General features: G+C 40.8%; 1 protein-coding gene across 2 annotated transcripts in view; it reads left to right on the forward strand.

Moving 5' to 3' along the window:
- LOC122552746 (protein kinase C epsilon type) overlaps positions 1-15,106 on the forward strand; it is a 598,788-nt gene that overhangs the window by 487,509 nt on the left and 96,173 nt on the right. For both annotated transcript variants that reach the window (XM_043695660.2, XM_043695661.2), the window contains one exon: positions 8,972-9,126. In XM_043695660.2, the coding sequence (XP_043551595.1) occupies positions 8,972-9,126 (155 nt within the window). The remainder of the gene's footprint in view (positions 1-8,971; positions 9,127-15,106) is intronic.

Genomic DNA, 15,106 nt, shown 5'->3' on the forward strand with positions numbered 1-15,106 from the left:
TCTCCTTTCTAAGACTCAAGGGTACCTTCTTCCTCTTAACTGGTGAGTGACTTCCCTTGATATTCCAGGTACACCATTTAATCAAATCATTAGCCATAATCTGCTGCAATTACATTTAAATTCCAGAGAGGAGGAACCCGAACCACAAATTGCTCAGCCTTAGTGTTGCATGATCCACCAAATATAAAAACTACATAAACTAAAACCACTACATTTAACAAACATACAAAATTATTAAAAATAAAAAACAACAAAAACCAGAAAACAAACCAACATATAAAGCTCCAATAGCGCTGAGTAGGGGAACTCACCCCCTGCCCGGAGGGGGCAACTACCCATCCTGAACTGCCCATAAATAGGCATCTAACCATCTCAACCACCTTCACTTCTCCCAGCTAGAGCCGCATCGCAAGCACAAGCTAAAAAGAATAAACACCCCATAGAATATCAATATGAAAAAAAAACATTCTTTTATAAAAGAAAGGGGAATAAATACCCCACCCATCTTTTGGTATGTCCTAACTTAGAAATTTAAAATGTACATCTTAACCACCGCCAGACATAGTTTGAACCAAATTATTATCAGTAGAGGTTAAAAAAAAGGGGAAAAACAAAGCTCCAACTGGATTTCCTCAATTTCTTTTACAGAATGATAAACGCATACCCAAGCAACGATATTTATACATACTACAATGGTTTAACTAAGGTTAGTTTGTCCACAAAGTCTCTTGCCTTCTCCGATGTGTGAAAGAGATGCATAGATCCATCTAAGGTGATCCGAAGTACTGCCGGATATCTCAGGGAGTACTGAATCCCAAGCTCCTTCAGTCTTCTCTTGACACCATCATACGATTTTTGTTTCTGGATCATCGTCGCTGAAAAGTCCTGAAAAAACATGATCTTAGACCCCTCGTAAATTAGGGCCTTTGGATCCTTCCCCTGGAGTCTGGAAGCCTCCATGACTCTCTCCTTATCCCGGCAATGATGGAACCGCACCAGGAAAGGACGAGGGCATTGACGCAGACCTGACCTCTGTGCTACGACCTGGTGAGCCCTCTCTATCTTCAATCCTCTCATGCCAGTCTCCAAGTCAAGGAATTTCAGAAGCCAATCTTTAACAAATTCCGCAGGCCGCTCACTTTCCTTACCCTCAGGCAGACCAATGATCCGAATGTTTTTTCTCCTGCCCCTGTTTTCAAGGTCATCCACTTGGTCACGCAAATTACGAACCTGCGTCTTCAGGGCTTGGATCTCTTCCTTGAATGAACTGGCATCAGCTTCCACCACTGTGACCCTGTGATCCACCTCATCCGTCCTCTTCTCCAGGTCTCCCAGCTGCTGCTCATGCTTGTGCAGCATGAGAGAGACTGGAGCCAACTTATCTTCAATCTGTTTACCCAACATCTCGGTAGATTTCGGGAGCTGGTTCACCAGGTCCAGAAGAGTAATCTGCTCTGAGGCTGCTGCAGGCTGAGCTGCAGGCCCGGCCTCAGATGCTCCTCCTCCCTTTTTAGGCATTTCTGGACAGCTGAAAATACAGGTAAGTCAATTTTTAAATGTTTCTTGGGGCTCCACAATCTTTCCAACACCCCAAGGTATCCTAATGACCTGGGTTGGGTGGGTTAAAGGACTGTCCTGCTCCTGCTGCGATGCAAAGCTCTGCAGTGTGATCTTCTCAGATCGCCACCATCTTAGATCCTTCGTTTTGTGATTTTTAACTTTGTGCACCCCAGTCGAACACTGCTACCTCCACACCACAGTTGTTGGCCAAGTAAGTCTGCTCTGAAATCCTTCCAAAACAATCATATCCTTCCTTAAATAAGAAGAATAAAATTGCATACAATACTCTCGATTTGGTCTCTCCACCCTTCAGGCACTCTGCCTGTATTCCTGATGAAGGACTTTTGCCCGAAACATCGATTTTCCTGCTCCTCGGATGCTGCCTGAACTGCTGTGCTTTTCCAGCACCACTCTAATCCAGAATCGATTTGGTCTCATCAATGTCTTGTATACCTGAATATAATTTCCCTACTTTTATATTTAATTTCCCTCACATAAACAACAACGTTTTATTAACTTGCCAAATTATTTGCTGTACCTGCATATTAACCTTTGGTGACTCATGCACTAAGTTTGTCTTCATCTCAAGGTTCTTCAGTGTCTCATTGGATATATAAGATGTCTCTTTTAATCCTTCCTGTGGGTAGGGAGGTGGAAGCTCCAATTGGATGGGCTGGAGATAAGAAGAGGACTGAAAGATAGATGGGGAAGAAGGAGGCTGGCTGCACTGGGTCAGGGGAGAGGGAGACTGCAAGCAGAAGAGAGGGAGGTCGCAAGTGGAGAGGGAAAGGGGGAGGACAGGGAAGCTACATAAGGGAGAGAACACGTGTAAAAAACGTTCAATAAAGAGATGATCAGCTTTGTAGAAGCCAGGAAAATATAAAGGTAATAAGTTCCTTGTAAATGAACGTGACATTTCTAGCTTAACAATACATGAATTCTGTAGCTCCTATGTGAAAAAATATCGAGTGGACATTGATGCACTGAATAGTGTCAATTATTAATTTTAACTCTGAGATTTTGATCTGTGGCTCAGTAAAAACATAACTGCCTGGTTAAAGTCTTCTAGCTTTGTACGTATGCAATTGAAATGCATTAACTATGACCTTATCAGCCTGTGGAAGGTGTCTTTAGAATAATTTTTTCTAGAGTGATCGCATGTAGAAATATATGTCAGTTACTTGAAAAGAAGGGTTTGGTTGTTAACTTATACTGTTGTCTCATACAAATTTAAGTACTGCAGTATCTCGCAAATTAGTGTCTTCATTGTGTGTTGTGACTTCACAATTAATGGAGTTTGATAATTCTTGAGAATGTGATGATTTCTTCTAATTCTGATTTGTGAATCCAAATATCTACAAATGCAGAAGGTATTATTTTTGCAATATCTGCATCACCAAATAAAGGATTTAAAGGAGAATGAAAAGGAACCCTGTAAACTAAAAAAAGTAACTGAAAATTAAAAAGTAGTCCTAATGAAAATACAAGAAAACTCTTGAAGCAAAATGGTCTTGACGCTATGATCATTCCTCAGTTTGATTGTCTAATCAATCAAATGTCTGCAGTTTTCTGGAAACGTATTAGGATATTATTTCAAGCATACACTTTCCCAAATCTCATCTAACAATTCTTCATTTGTGTTTAATATTAATAGGTTGTCAGACAGTAAAATATGTCAGTCAAACCCAACTGATCTTATCACGAGCTCATATCTGTATTTTCACATTTTCCAGTCATGTCAGTAGGCTGTGATTAGGTGTGGAAGGCTTTTCTGATTTTTGGTCTCTCACCACTTAATGGCCCTCTAATGTCTAGCACCACCTTGAATGAAATAAATTAATGTAGCACAGTTTTAAAATTAAGCTTGCATTCTTTGATTTATTTTAGTCCTTTTTTCAATGAAGCTGGAAGAACTATCAAACTCTGTGTGCTGCGTTTGCACATTCAACATTTGTTCATGATGTTCCTTGTGTCTAGTATGCACTGGACACCTGCATTGTTTCAGAATATTGAACCTTACCACTATACTATTTATAAGATTAACTACAGAGATACGAATGAACTTAATAGAAGATGGAATAGTCAACATTTTGTCTGTGGGAACATTTCAGTCTGTAAGAGTACACAAAGTGCTTCCAACCCTCAATGTAATGGATATTCTGTTGATGAGAATGTTCTTTTTTCCCATTGCCCAAATCTCCATTTAGATACACTGAACTCAAGATGACATGGAATGAGATTTTTGATTGTTTTTAAGTTTTAACCTGAGATTTTATGAAATGTTTCTCACCTCTGATTCTGTACACGGTATCCACATGCAATCAGGTACAACTTGATGGAGAATGTTTCAGGAGTTTTGCAACAATAAGTAGAGAAGTGGAAGGTAAAGAACAATGTTCACTCAATAGAATATAGCAAGTAACTGACTGCTTTGTCAGAATAAATAGCCAGCCTCTGTGCTGAGCCTGTTAAAATGAGCATTTTGTTGTGCACCAAGTCATTCAGCATACACTCCCAAAGGAGAAAACAAACCTTTGGTTTCAAGGGACAGATCCATTTAGAGTGATCATTTTCAAAACACAATCTTTTACATACATTTCACTAATCCATTGTGCGATTAACAGAGGGAAGCAGTCTGAATAAAAGCAAAAAGGCTTTTCCCCTTACAATGCTTGACCCTTCAGACAAGTTTCAATTGCTTTTCTGACATTCAAATGATTGTCTGGGGCAGATCTGTTATTAGCTGTTATTATCACACTATAGGCTTAGCCTTATCAGAACAGTGGGCCAGTTGGACAGAACTTAACTATTGATAGCTTGCTGTACTAGTTGTGGTTCAATGAAAAGGGTATGAGGTCAGTGCCTAGGCTTTATACTGCTCTCTCTAATAGCAAGTACAATAATATGGCTAACTCTGCCAAGTGAGATTTGCATTTAGAGACTGCAAAATCATCCAGGAAACTTTCACTCATAATTTTCAACCAAAATTATTGCCAGCAACAAATATGAACAGCTCACACTGGCATCATGTAAATTGGGTCTGTCATTTCTAGCCCAGTTTTAGTAGATGAACTATCAACCAGTTCATTCAACCAGCAGCATAACTTCATTATCATAGATCTCTAGGCCCTTGCCACAACATTGCAGAAGCAAACTCAAGGTTCTGTTAAAAAATGTCAAACACTCAAGTTGCCTGCAAGGTAGGACAAGACAGAAACAAGTAGCAAAAAGCAAATTTAAGATTGATACCAGGAAAGTTTTTCTTCAATATGACTCAACACTTTGATTGGGACAGAGGAAGTAAAAGAAGAAGGGCGCAATGCTTTTAATACGTTATTTCCTCTCCAAACGGTTAGAGATAGATAGATGCCAGATCTGCTGGACTTTCTCCAGCACGTGCTGTTTCTTTGTCAGATTCCCAGTATCCACAGTATTTAGCCTTTACCCTAGTTTTACCAAGCCCCTTATGGCATTGCCTTGGAATCAGAGCATTTAATAAACTTTCCTGACATGATTTCATAAAGATTATTAGATCAGTCATAATCTCATTGAAGACTTAATTGCATGAATGGCCTACTACTGTTCCTCCATCTTACGGTCAATGAGCTTGAAACCAATGATCGTAATCCATGTAATTTTGATAACTACCCACAACTTACATTTAATTTTCTCACCCAGACCAAAAATGATTAATAAATTACGGAGAATTGTGTAGCCAAGTCTCAGTAAAAGTGTTTCTAGGCAGCTATTTCACTGCATAAAAAAGCACTTGAAGTCCATCTTTAAACTGGTGACATCTATTTTAAAGGGCATTGACTACAAATGCCTAGTCCCTTACTCCATTTGTAGGACACTGCATCTCCTAAATCTGAAAACTGTTGGAATGCTGAATGGATGCTAGTAAGTGTCTGAATGTTAATTTTGTATGATTTGTGGATATCTGTATGACGTATGTAAATATTCAGTTTTATAACAAAGGTGATGGCCTATCTCACAAGTTGCTAAAGAATGTTGTATGAAGGTAGTGGAAGGGCTGACCATAATCTCCTAACTATTCCCTAGTCTTACCAAAATATTGAAAACTGGGAAATGTGGCATACTAATTCAAGGAAGTGTGGATTTAGTTAGTAATTGCAAGTCAATTCATTTAATGTCAGTGATGGGTAAGGTTTTTAAAGCAATAATTCAGGAAACAGTTAAATGGCATTTGGAAAGGAATGAGTTAATTAAGGGGAGCCAGCATGGATTTCAAAAAGGCAGATTGTGCTTGAGTAATCTGGTTGAATGAAATAATAGAGTGACCTGATGAAGAGAGTTGAGTGGCCATTGTCTGTAAGAAAACATTTAACAGAATACTACATAAAAAGCTGGTTAACAACATTGAGGCTCATGTAATGGTGAGGGGGGTATCATTCTCTACTTGGATAAAAATATTGGCATAAGGACAAAAAAACAGTGAGTCATAGCTTGTTTTGAGACTAGAGGATAGGAAACAGTGGTAAACTCATTGCCAGAACCACTGCTTTATTTGATATATATATGGCTGGAATATTACAATACAGAGTAAAATTTCAAAACTTACATGTGGAACCAACCGTGGACACATGACAAATGGTGAGAGTGATACCAATCAACTGGAAAGCACCTAGGTAAGTTAACAGACTGGACAATCAAGTGGCAGATGGAACTTGATGCTCATCGGTCTTTGGTGATCACAGGCCATAGAATAGAAAGCAAAGCACTCGATTTTTGCAGTGTATAAATAGAGATATTGAGCACAAGAAGCAGAGATGGTTATCTTTAATGAAGATCCAGTTAGGCCATATTCAGAGTATAACATTTAACTTTGATCACTGCACCCTTAGAAACCTGAACGATTTTGAGATGTTGCAGAGTAAATTTACCCAGGGCCCCAGCGATATTAATATAATAAATTACGTTGTTCTCCTGGGAACCAAGGCTGTTGAAAAGAAATATGATGGATTTAATTGAGATTACAATTTGTGATAGATATAGTTGAAGATAAAGCTGTTTCTGTTAGCTGATGGTACAAAGACTAGAGGATACAGATTTCAGATTTTGGATAAGAGATACAAGAATGAATGGGAGGAAAAGTTTAATTACATAGAGAGTGGTTGTGACCTGGGCCTTGCTGTCTAGAAGGTCAATGGAAGCAGAGATGATCAATAATCTTGAAAGGAAATTAGGCCAACATTTGAGGAACATGAGTTTGCAAGACTGTAGGGATGGAGTGTGATTATGGGAATGACGGTATATATCTGCAGAAACCTGGCATGGAATCAATTGTTCAGTCTGTCTCCTTATAGACTATAATGAGTGTATGAATGGATTTTTCCCATGCAGGTTGGAACTAGGTGCCAGATCTGGATTTCAGTCAGAAAAGTGCCTCTGTTTGGAAAGTGCCTGAAGTTCAGATTTTTGCCAAGCGAGCCTTCAACTGATCCGAAGAATTTAAAGATGCCAGTTAGTGTTTCCAGTCATTTGGGAAAGGCCACTATTAAAAGATGGGTTCAGCTGGAGAGCGACCTCTTTTTGATCACCGTGTGGCCTAGTGAGGAACCTGATGTTGTTCTCCTGGGTCTCGGAGCCTGTTCCATGATGCACCTCCTGGCTGGTGCAATCTCAGCAGTGAGTGCTGCTTCAGGTGGCACTGCTGATGAACCACTGACCTTTCAAATTGGTTAGCAGCACTTGAGGGTGGAATCTCCATCCTTAAATGGATGGCACTGGCATCTCAATAGCATCCAGGGCAAAGCATCCTGCTTGGTTGGCACCACATCCACAAACATTCACTGCTTCCACCACAAATGCTCAGTAGTAGCAATGTGTATTATCTACAAGATGCATTGCAAAAATTCACCAAGACTCCTTGGACAGCACCTTCCAAAGCTATGTCCTTAAGTACAGGGGCTACAGACACTTGAGAATACCACCACCTGCAAGCTGCCCTCCAAGTCAGCCACCATCCTGACTTGGAAATATATCCCTATTCTTTCAGTGTCGTTGGGTCAAACTCCTGGGAGCTCCCTGCCTAACGCCAATGTGGGTCTACCTACAGCAGGTGGACAGCAGCAGTTTAAGAAGCAGCACATCATCATATTCTCAAAGGCAGCTAGGAATGGGCAATAAATAGGCAATAAATCCCATAATTGGATTCTTAAAAAGTTAATTTGCCTAAAGGATATAGAGTTGGATCAAGGCTCCTGGAAATGATCATGTCTCTGCCATCATGAGCATTAAATTCAGCCAAAGTGTGCAGAGGAAATTCCCATAAGGATAACAAGATAATGCCTGCATGAAATAAGTATGTGTAAGACAGAGGGTATAGTTAAATTTGCACGGATAATGGTATAATCATTAAATGGTAGACAATTTCACATATTCATTATTTTTAGCAAAACTATAAATCTGTTGGGCAATACTTGCTTCAGATCTGTGCATGAGAGAAAGTCTTCTGGCAAGGTTTGTGGGGTGAATTTGTACTTGCAGAGTTACATTCTACTTTGCTCAAAAACTGCATGAATTCATGTCAGACTCTGTCAACTCACTTTTTCGATTAGAATCAGTCTAAACATTATGGCACAGACAAGGAACACAGGGGGCGAACACCTTCAACACATTATCTGGGCAGATACCATTGAGAATGTAACATTTTTTTAAAAAAGTTTTGTGATTTACATGTGAAAGAGGTGAAACTATCATGGTATTCTAACAGACGAAAGACTCAACAAACAATCAAGGTATTTTTCAATCTATAATTTCAGTTTCATCACACTGTAAACTTTTGCTATAAATTCTGTGTCTTAGAATCTTATTCTCCGTCACCACCTGATGAAGGAGCAGCGCTCCGAAAGCTAGTGTTTCCAATTAAATCTGTTGGACTATAACCTGGTGTTGTATGATTTTTAACTTTGTACATCCCAGTCCAACACCGGCATCTCCAAATTATGGCATGAAAAATGTAAGTTAACTCTCCCTGGGATCAGATATTGTTTTCTGGCTGTTTTGTATGTAATATTGATTGAATTTCGCAATAAAAGTACTGGTTAGATTATGACCAGCAGCCTTCGGTAAGTGATATGAATTAAAAATGTTGTTAAGATGTAAGTGATTCCCAAAACAGCTAAAACCTTTGCCTTTGCCAGAGTTTGTTGGTTGGTGGTGGGGCCAGAAAGATTGAAGGGTGAAAGCTAATTGGTATAACGGTTTATTTAGATGTGCTTTTGAAATGTATTCTTCTATCGTCAGCTAAGTGCAGTTTTAATTGATGAGCTTTTGTTGACATAATGAAACTCCTTCTCTACAAATGTTTCATTGTTTGCCTCCAATAGCAGCTACTTGTAAGGCCTTAAGCAATTTAGCTGTAAAAGCTCTTTCTTCCTTCATTTAGGACCGCCTTTTCTTCGTCATGGAATACGTAAACGGAGGCGATTTAATGTTTCAAATTCAACGTTCCCGAAAGTTTGATGAAGCTCGCTCAAGGTTTTATGCAGCGGAGGTCACTTCAGCGCTCATGTTCCTTCACCAAAATGGCGTCATCTACAGGTACTTGCTGAAAAAGAACAGCTGGGGTGTTCATGGTTGGTTTGGCTTGAATGCTTTCATATCTTAGCAACGAGTTTGGTTTAGAGCATACCGCCTTAGTTATCGTGCATGTTGAGACATGGGCCTGTATTGTTTTTGTTTTGTTTGTCATTCACAAAGTTTACATTTGAATAGCACCAGAAGCAGCAATCAGATGCAATGCCAGACTCATATTGTGAGCTTTTACAAAATGCTTGGCACAGCCTGACTGTCTGCTATCCTGCCAATGGAGGGACACAATCTCTTTATTTTCTCTTGACACCCACTGAAAATTTATAAAAGGTTTTTCATTTCCACCGCCAACCACTCTGACACCATCCCCCCACAACCATCTTCAAAAAGAAACATTCTCCCATTTCCTTTATTTATTTGTGTTGTCCTCTTGTTGACTGAATAGGACAACAGTCACAGGGTCCTTGTTTCTTCTCTCTTGTTCTCAGCAGTTAAGGGCAAACTATGAGTCATTCGCAGGAAGTTGCTGTTAGTGAAGTGTAAAGAAAAGGCTTTGCCAGCCATGTTATTGAGCCAAGAGCCTGTGTATTACCTCCAGGATAAGCAGAACTCATAATGCTTTGTGGAGGTCTTTTTAAAATAAAAATCAATGTAACGTCATATATTCACAAAAGTGAACTGTAGTTGCTCTAATACAGAAATCAAAATTGTTTTAAATGAAAAATGCGAGTTGAAGCAAAAACATTTTCCACTCAAGCTACTTGCCTGGTATCTGTCAAGAAATGACACAAGAATACTTCTGCTGTTCCTAATATTTGCATTACTTCACAGAGTGCAAAGATTTTGAGTTTGCTCCCTCCCAGATATTCCAGTATGTCAACAAAGGGACAGAATGACCTACATCCCAGAGGACCTTTTTACATTCAATGAGGAATGGAGCTTCCTTCTGGTTTGGGAATTCTATGCTGATGAACCTGGGAAATCTACATCCACCAAAATTTGCCCATTTTGTCAGAGCGTGACTATCAGATAACCGGCTATCAGTCATCTTCCACATTGCTGGATTCGACAGAACTTTTCCCGACTCTGGATGAGGGAAGCATATGGAAGGAGTAAGGGACTGTTGGAGACCAGGACCAGAAACGCAAAGCTTGCACCAGTATTGTGAGTTACAGATAGATGAATGGGGTTTCTGGAGGCATCAGGAGGTTTTGCCTGCTGATTGTATAGCCAGACAGCATCTGTGTTGCCTCCTCTGCAAAGATTTTCAGTGTAAAGTGCTACTGGGGCACTGTGAATGGACCGTGGCATGGAATTGTAAAGTGGTTGAGGCAGGTACATTATCAACATTTAAAAGGCATTTGGACAAATACATGGGTAGGAAAGGTTTAGAAGGATTTGGGCCATGTGCAAGGGAATGGGGTTAGCGTGGATGTACATTTTGGTCGAAATGGAACAGTTTGGGCCGAAGGGCTTGTCTCCATGCTGTAGGACTCTAGGCCTCTATCAGAGTGCAGTGTGGACCCATTATCCATTGATACTTCTGATTTAAAATCTCATTTTAAAAAGAAAGTTGCCAAAGTGAAATGTTCATGAAGTAGCAAAACATTGCCATTGCTCACACACAGTGGACCAATTACCTTGTTGAGTCAGCTTTTGGGCACTTATTGGTCAATGAGATTGCTAGTCCTCTGGTTCTCCTGCCTGTTCCATTTCATAAACAAATATCACTGCCACCTGCCTTTGAATACTGGCACCCAGAACTAGTTCTCATCTCCAAGCAATGCCCAACACCTTTCATTGTTATGAAAATTTATCTCACATGTTAAGTTTTGTATACATCTAAACAGAGCTGAAAATGTGTTGCTGGAAAAGCGCAGCAGGTCAGGCAGCATCCAAGGAGCAGGAGAATCGACGTTTTGGGCATGAGCCCTTCTTCAGGAATGAGGAAAGTGTGCCAAGCAGGCTAAGATAAAAGGTAGGGAGGAAGGGCTTGGGGGTAGGGGCGTTGGAAATGCGATAGGTAGAAGGAGGTTAAGGTGAGGGTGATAAGGTGAGGGTGATAGGCCGGAGTGGGGGTGGAGGCGGAGAGGTCAGGAAGAAGATTGCAGGTTAGGAAGGTGGTGCTGAGTTCAAGCGTTGGGACTGAGACAAGGTGGGGGGAGGGGAAATGAGGAAACTGTAGAAAAAAAACAATGTGCCCTCTTCTGTTAGTTGCCCATGTCAAATAATTTGCACATGTATTATTATTTACTTAATCCAACTATGTCATCTCTCCTCCAAGTCTTTCCCCAGTAAAATTATGTCTAGTCACTTGAAACCTTCAATTTCTAAGGCATTTTAAAAATTATTTCAAATGCAGCAATTTTTTTTTCATGCGGAGTGATTGTTCTGGATAGATGTAATTCTGTCTGAACTCAGAAGCTGGCTGAGGTCACGTCTAGTTAGTACTTATTTAAGTATGCTTATTTACAGTATTCTGATCCAGTTCTCAACATAAGGGAATGAGAAATTGGACTCGTTAGTAACCACATTTTGGGTGGCGTGAGTGCCATTACTCATCCACAGTGGCATCTACAGTGCACCCACACGTGCACAGTTTTCTGACACGCATCACACCAGACATCACCTTGGTGAAGATGTTGGTGCAATGTAAAGTAGGTGGATCAATCAGCATTTAAAATTCAAATAATACCAGCAGAGACACTTTGGAGTTCAGAGCTCCTTCCAAGACCTTCTGTGCAGCTTGCACAGCTGAGTACCATTAAGAAAAGAAAGTACCAATCTCCAGTGCTTATTAAAGGGACGGTTCCAATCTGGCAATGTTTTTCTGCCTGTATTGCTCACAAGACAAAGCCTTTCACTGTACCTCGGTACACGTGACAACAAATTCAATTCAATTCAATCCAATTCAGTTCAATTAACAGCTCACACATTTGGTTTATTCTGAGTATTGCTACAATTCTAAACATTTCTAGTGTTAGGGCTCTTATGTCACCTTCTAACCCAGAAGACCTGGGTTCAAGCCCCATCCTGCTTAAGAGGTTTAACATAACATGTCTGAGTAAGTTGATTTATGTAAAAACATACAAGTTTGTGATGCTTTCATAGTTGTCTCATTTGTCCTAATGCTTCAATGCAATGCTATCCCAATGGCAGCAGTACACCTGGTGGAAAACTGGTGACTGAATTCCAGTACAGGAGACTACAAAGTGGACTTAGAGAATGATGTAAAGCAACTCCAAGCATAAAAGATACACTTTTAAGTCTTCACAATATCAACATGGGCAATCTGGGTTGGTGGGTTCACAGGCAACAGGGACACATAGTTTGGCTGGGATGGGAGGACATTTGCTACAATCCTCAGAGAGGACCACTGAGTCACTGCCATTTCCCCAGGTCATTGCCTCAGTAAGACCGATAGACATTCAAAGGGCATATTGTGAGACTGCAGTGACAAGCTCCTTGTCCTTTTGAACATCAGTATCCACAGCTCAGTGGCAACAGCCTGCACTTTCACCACAAGAAGATGGTTTTTTATGACTTCAGTCTGACCTTTAGGAGCAGCACTCAGAGTTTCGGTGAAAGTTGCTTGTCTGTAGTAGAAGCTGAGACATCAGCTGTGTGAGTGAGCCACATGAGTGAGTCCACAAACTTGTGTTCTCCACTGTTTCATTGTGGCGGAGATAGGCTGCAAGTTTTGAGCAAAGCTTTTTACCAAATTGTGTCGGATTTCTTCATATACCATGACATTGATCACAGAATTTCTGGAAGGCTTCCAAATGCACCAAATGTTTTGTTATTAATACTCATCAATGTTCTTCTGAATGCTGTCCCATCAAAGTCCTCATCTGAGTCCTCACCTGAGCAGATTTTGTGATCAACTTCACCTACTATCAAGCTCTCACCTGCATTCCTTCCCAATTGTCCTGGCTGCAGCACACTCATATCCTGTGTCTCATTACGTGCAGCTCTCACCTTGAAACGATCATCTTGAGTTACCTGCTGTATCAATTTCTGGGCTGATGTGAAATTGAGTGTCTCCATTATCACTGACTTCCTACTATTCCTGTATTCCTTGGGTAACTGACAGGATAAAGGCTCAAGGCTGAGATTGTGTTGAGAGATTGGGGAAGGTAGGTGCTGCAATGCTAATACCACCTTCAGTTTGTAAACCAGAAGGGATGGTGGGATGGGTAGAAATGGGTTGTGAAAAGGAAGATTAAGTTTGACAATGCAAACTCTTTCATTGGTTTCAGCCCTGCTGCTGGCCATAGACTCAGCAATGTCCCTTCCAGCATTGACCAGAAACATCTCCTCCATGTTGGCTGGAGAATAGAGGCAGGTACCTTCACCTTTAGGTTAGCTGTTGCTGCCTTCAGACATTCACAACCTTCTGCAAGAGAGAGGGAGATATATTAGTGAAGGTGGGACAATATAGACACTTCAATGACACAGAAAATTTGGTAGGTCCCTGATGGAGCATAGACTTTGGACAATGCAGGAACAATTCACCTTAGTATCAGTCGCCCATTGTTTCCCTGTAGCTTCTGCACATTTGTCCTTTTCACAAAGAGTCATAGAGTCACATAATGATCCAATTCCCTCATGAATGTTCAAATGAATCTGCCTTCACTGCACTTTCAGGCAATGCATTCCGGATCCTAAGCATTTAATGCAAAAGTAAGCTCTTCTTCATGACACCATTGCCTCTTTTACGAATTACCTTTGACCTCTCTGGCTGTGTAATATTTTTGGTAAAGTGGTTATCATAGTTGTAAAGCTGGAAACGTCAGCCAAAGTGGGTGTGAGCATTAAACATTGCTTCATATGTGAGAGTGAGGTGAGGCATATGCAATTTAAATAAGACTCCTGCTACTGCTCAAATAACTACAGCACCTTCCAAACATGCAGCCTTTGTCATATGTTGTGGCACTGACTAGTTAGCTTGCGGTTGGGGTAGACTGCTGCGATCCTCATATCTTAAAAAAGAAATCAACATATTTGGAGATGTTATTACATGCATACCTAATTAACAGTGGTAAGGAAAGACCACAATTGATAAACTATTCTGAAAATTCTAAAAGAGCTGCTTGTCTTAACAAGGTTATTGCAGGATTGCAATACTGCACAAATTACATTACTTAGTTAGTCATAATTACAAAGATTGCAATTATTGTGACTGACCACCATGGTTACTATTTTTTAAAAAACTGTGAGCCATCGAGCCAGATTTCATTCAGAGATTTGACTTGTCCCATAGTACCATCAATTGGAGTCTTGGCACTATCAGAAGCCAGGTATGACAATGTTAATCTCCAATGGGACCTCATGCTCAACTGCCTCTTCCCCAGCCAAAGACTGTGTGGCATTATCAGGTTAGGTAGAAATGAATGCATTTCTACCTACGGTCGGAGGAGAAGCGTCTTATCTTCCGACTGGGAACCCTCCAACCGCAGGGGATGAACTTGGACTTCACCAGTTTCTTCATCCCCCCTCCCCCCACCTTGTCTCAGCCGGATCCCTCCAGCCCGGCACCGCCTTCCTGACCTGCAGTCTTCTTCTTGACCTCTCCGCCTCCATCCTACTCCGACCTATCACCCTCACCTTGACCTCTTTCCACCTATCACATTTCCAACGCCCCTCCTCCAAGTCCCTCCTCCCTACCTTTTATCTTCTCCTGCTGAACACTCTCTGCTCATTCCTGAAGAAGGGCCTGTGCCCGAAACGTCGAATCTCCTGTTCCCTGGATGCTGCCTGACCTGCTGTGCTGTTCCAGCAATAAAGTTTCAACTTTGATCTCCAGCATCTGCAGACCTCACTTTCTCCTAGAAATGAATGCAACCTCAACATTAACTCTTTCAGAACCATTGCAACAATGAAACAGCCTTGATCACCTAGAAGAACAAGGCAGGCAGATGGGAACATTGCTGCAAGTTCCTATCCAAGCTAACAATCAGGACTTGTAAATATATTGCCACTCCTTCAT

The sequence above is a fragment of the Chiloscyllium plagiosum genome, unplaced genomic scaffold (genome assembly GCF_037043375.1).
Source record: "Chiloscyllium plagiosum isolate Xiang-an unplaced genomic scaffold, Cpla_swu_hap1 HiC_scaffold_10, whole genome shotgun sequence".
Taxonomy (NCBI): Eukaryota; Metazoa; Chordata; class Chondrichthyes; order Orectolobiformes; family Hemiscylliidae; genus Chiloscyllium; species Chiloscyllium plagiosum.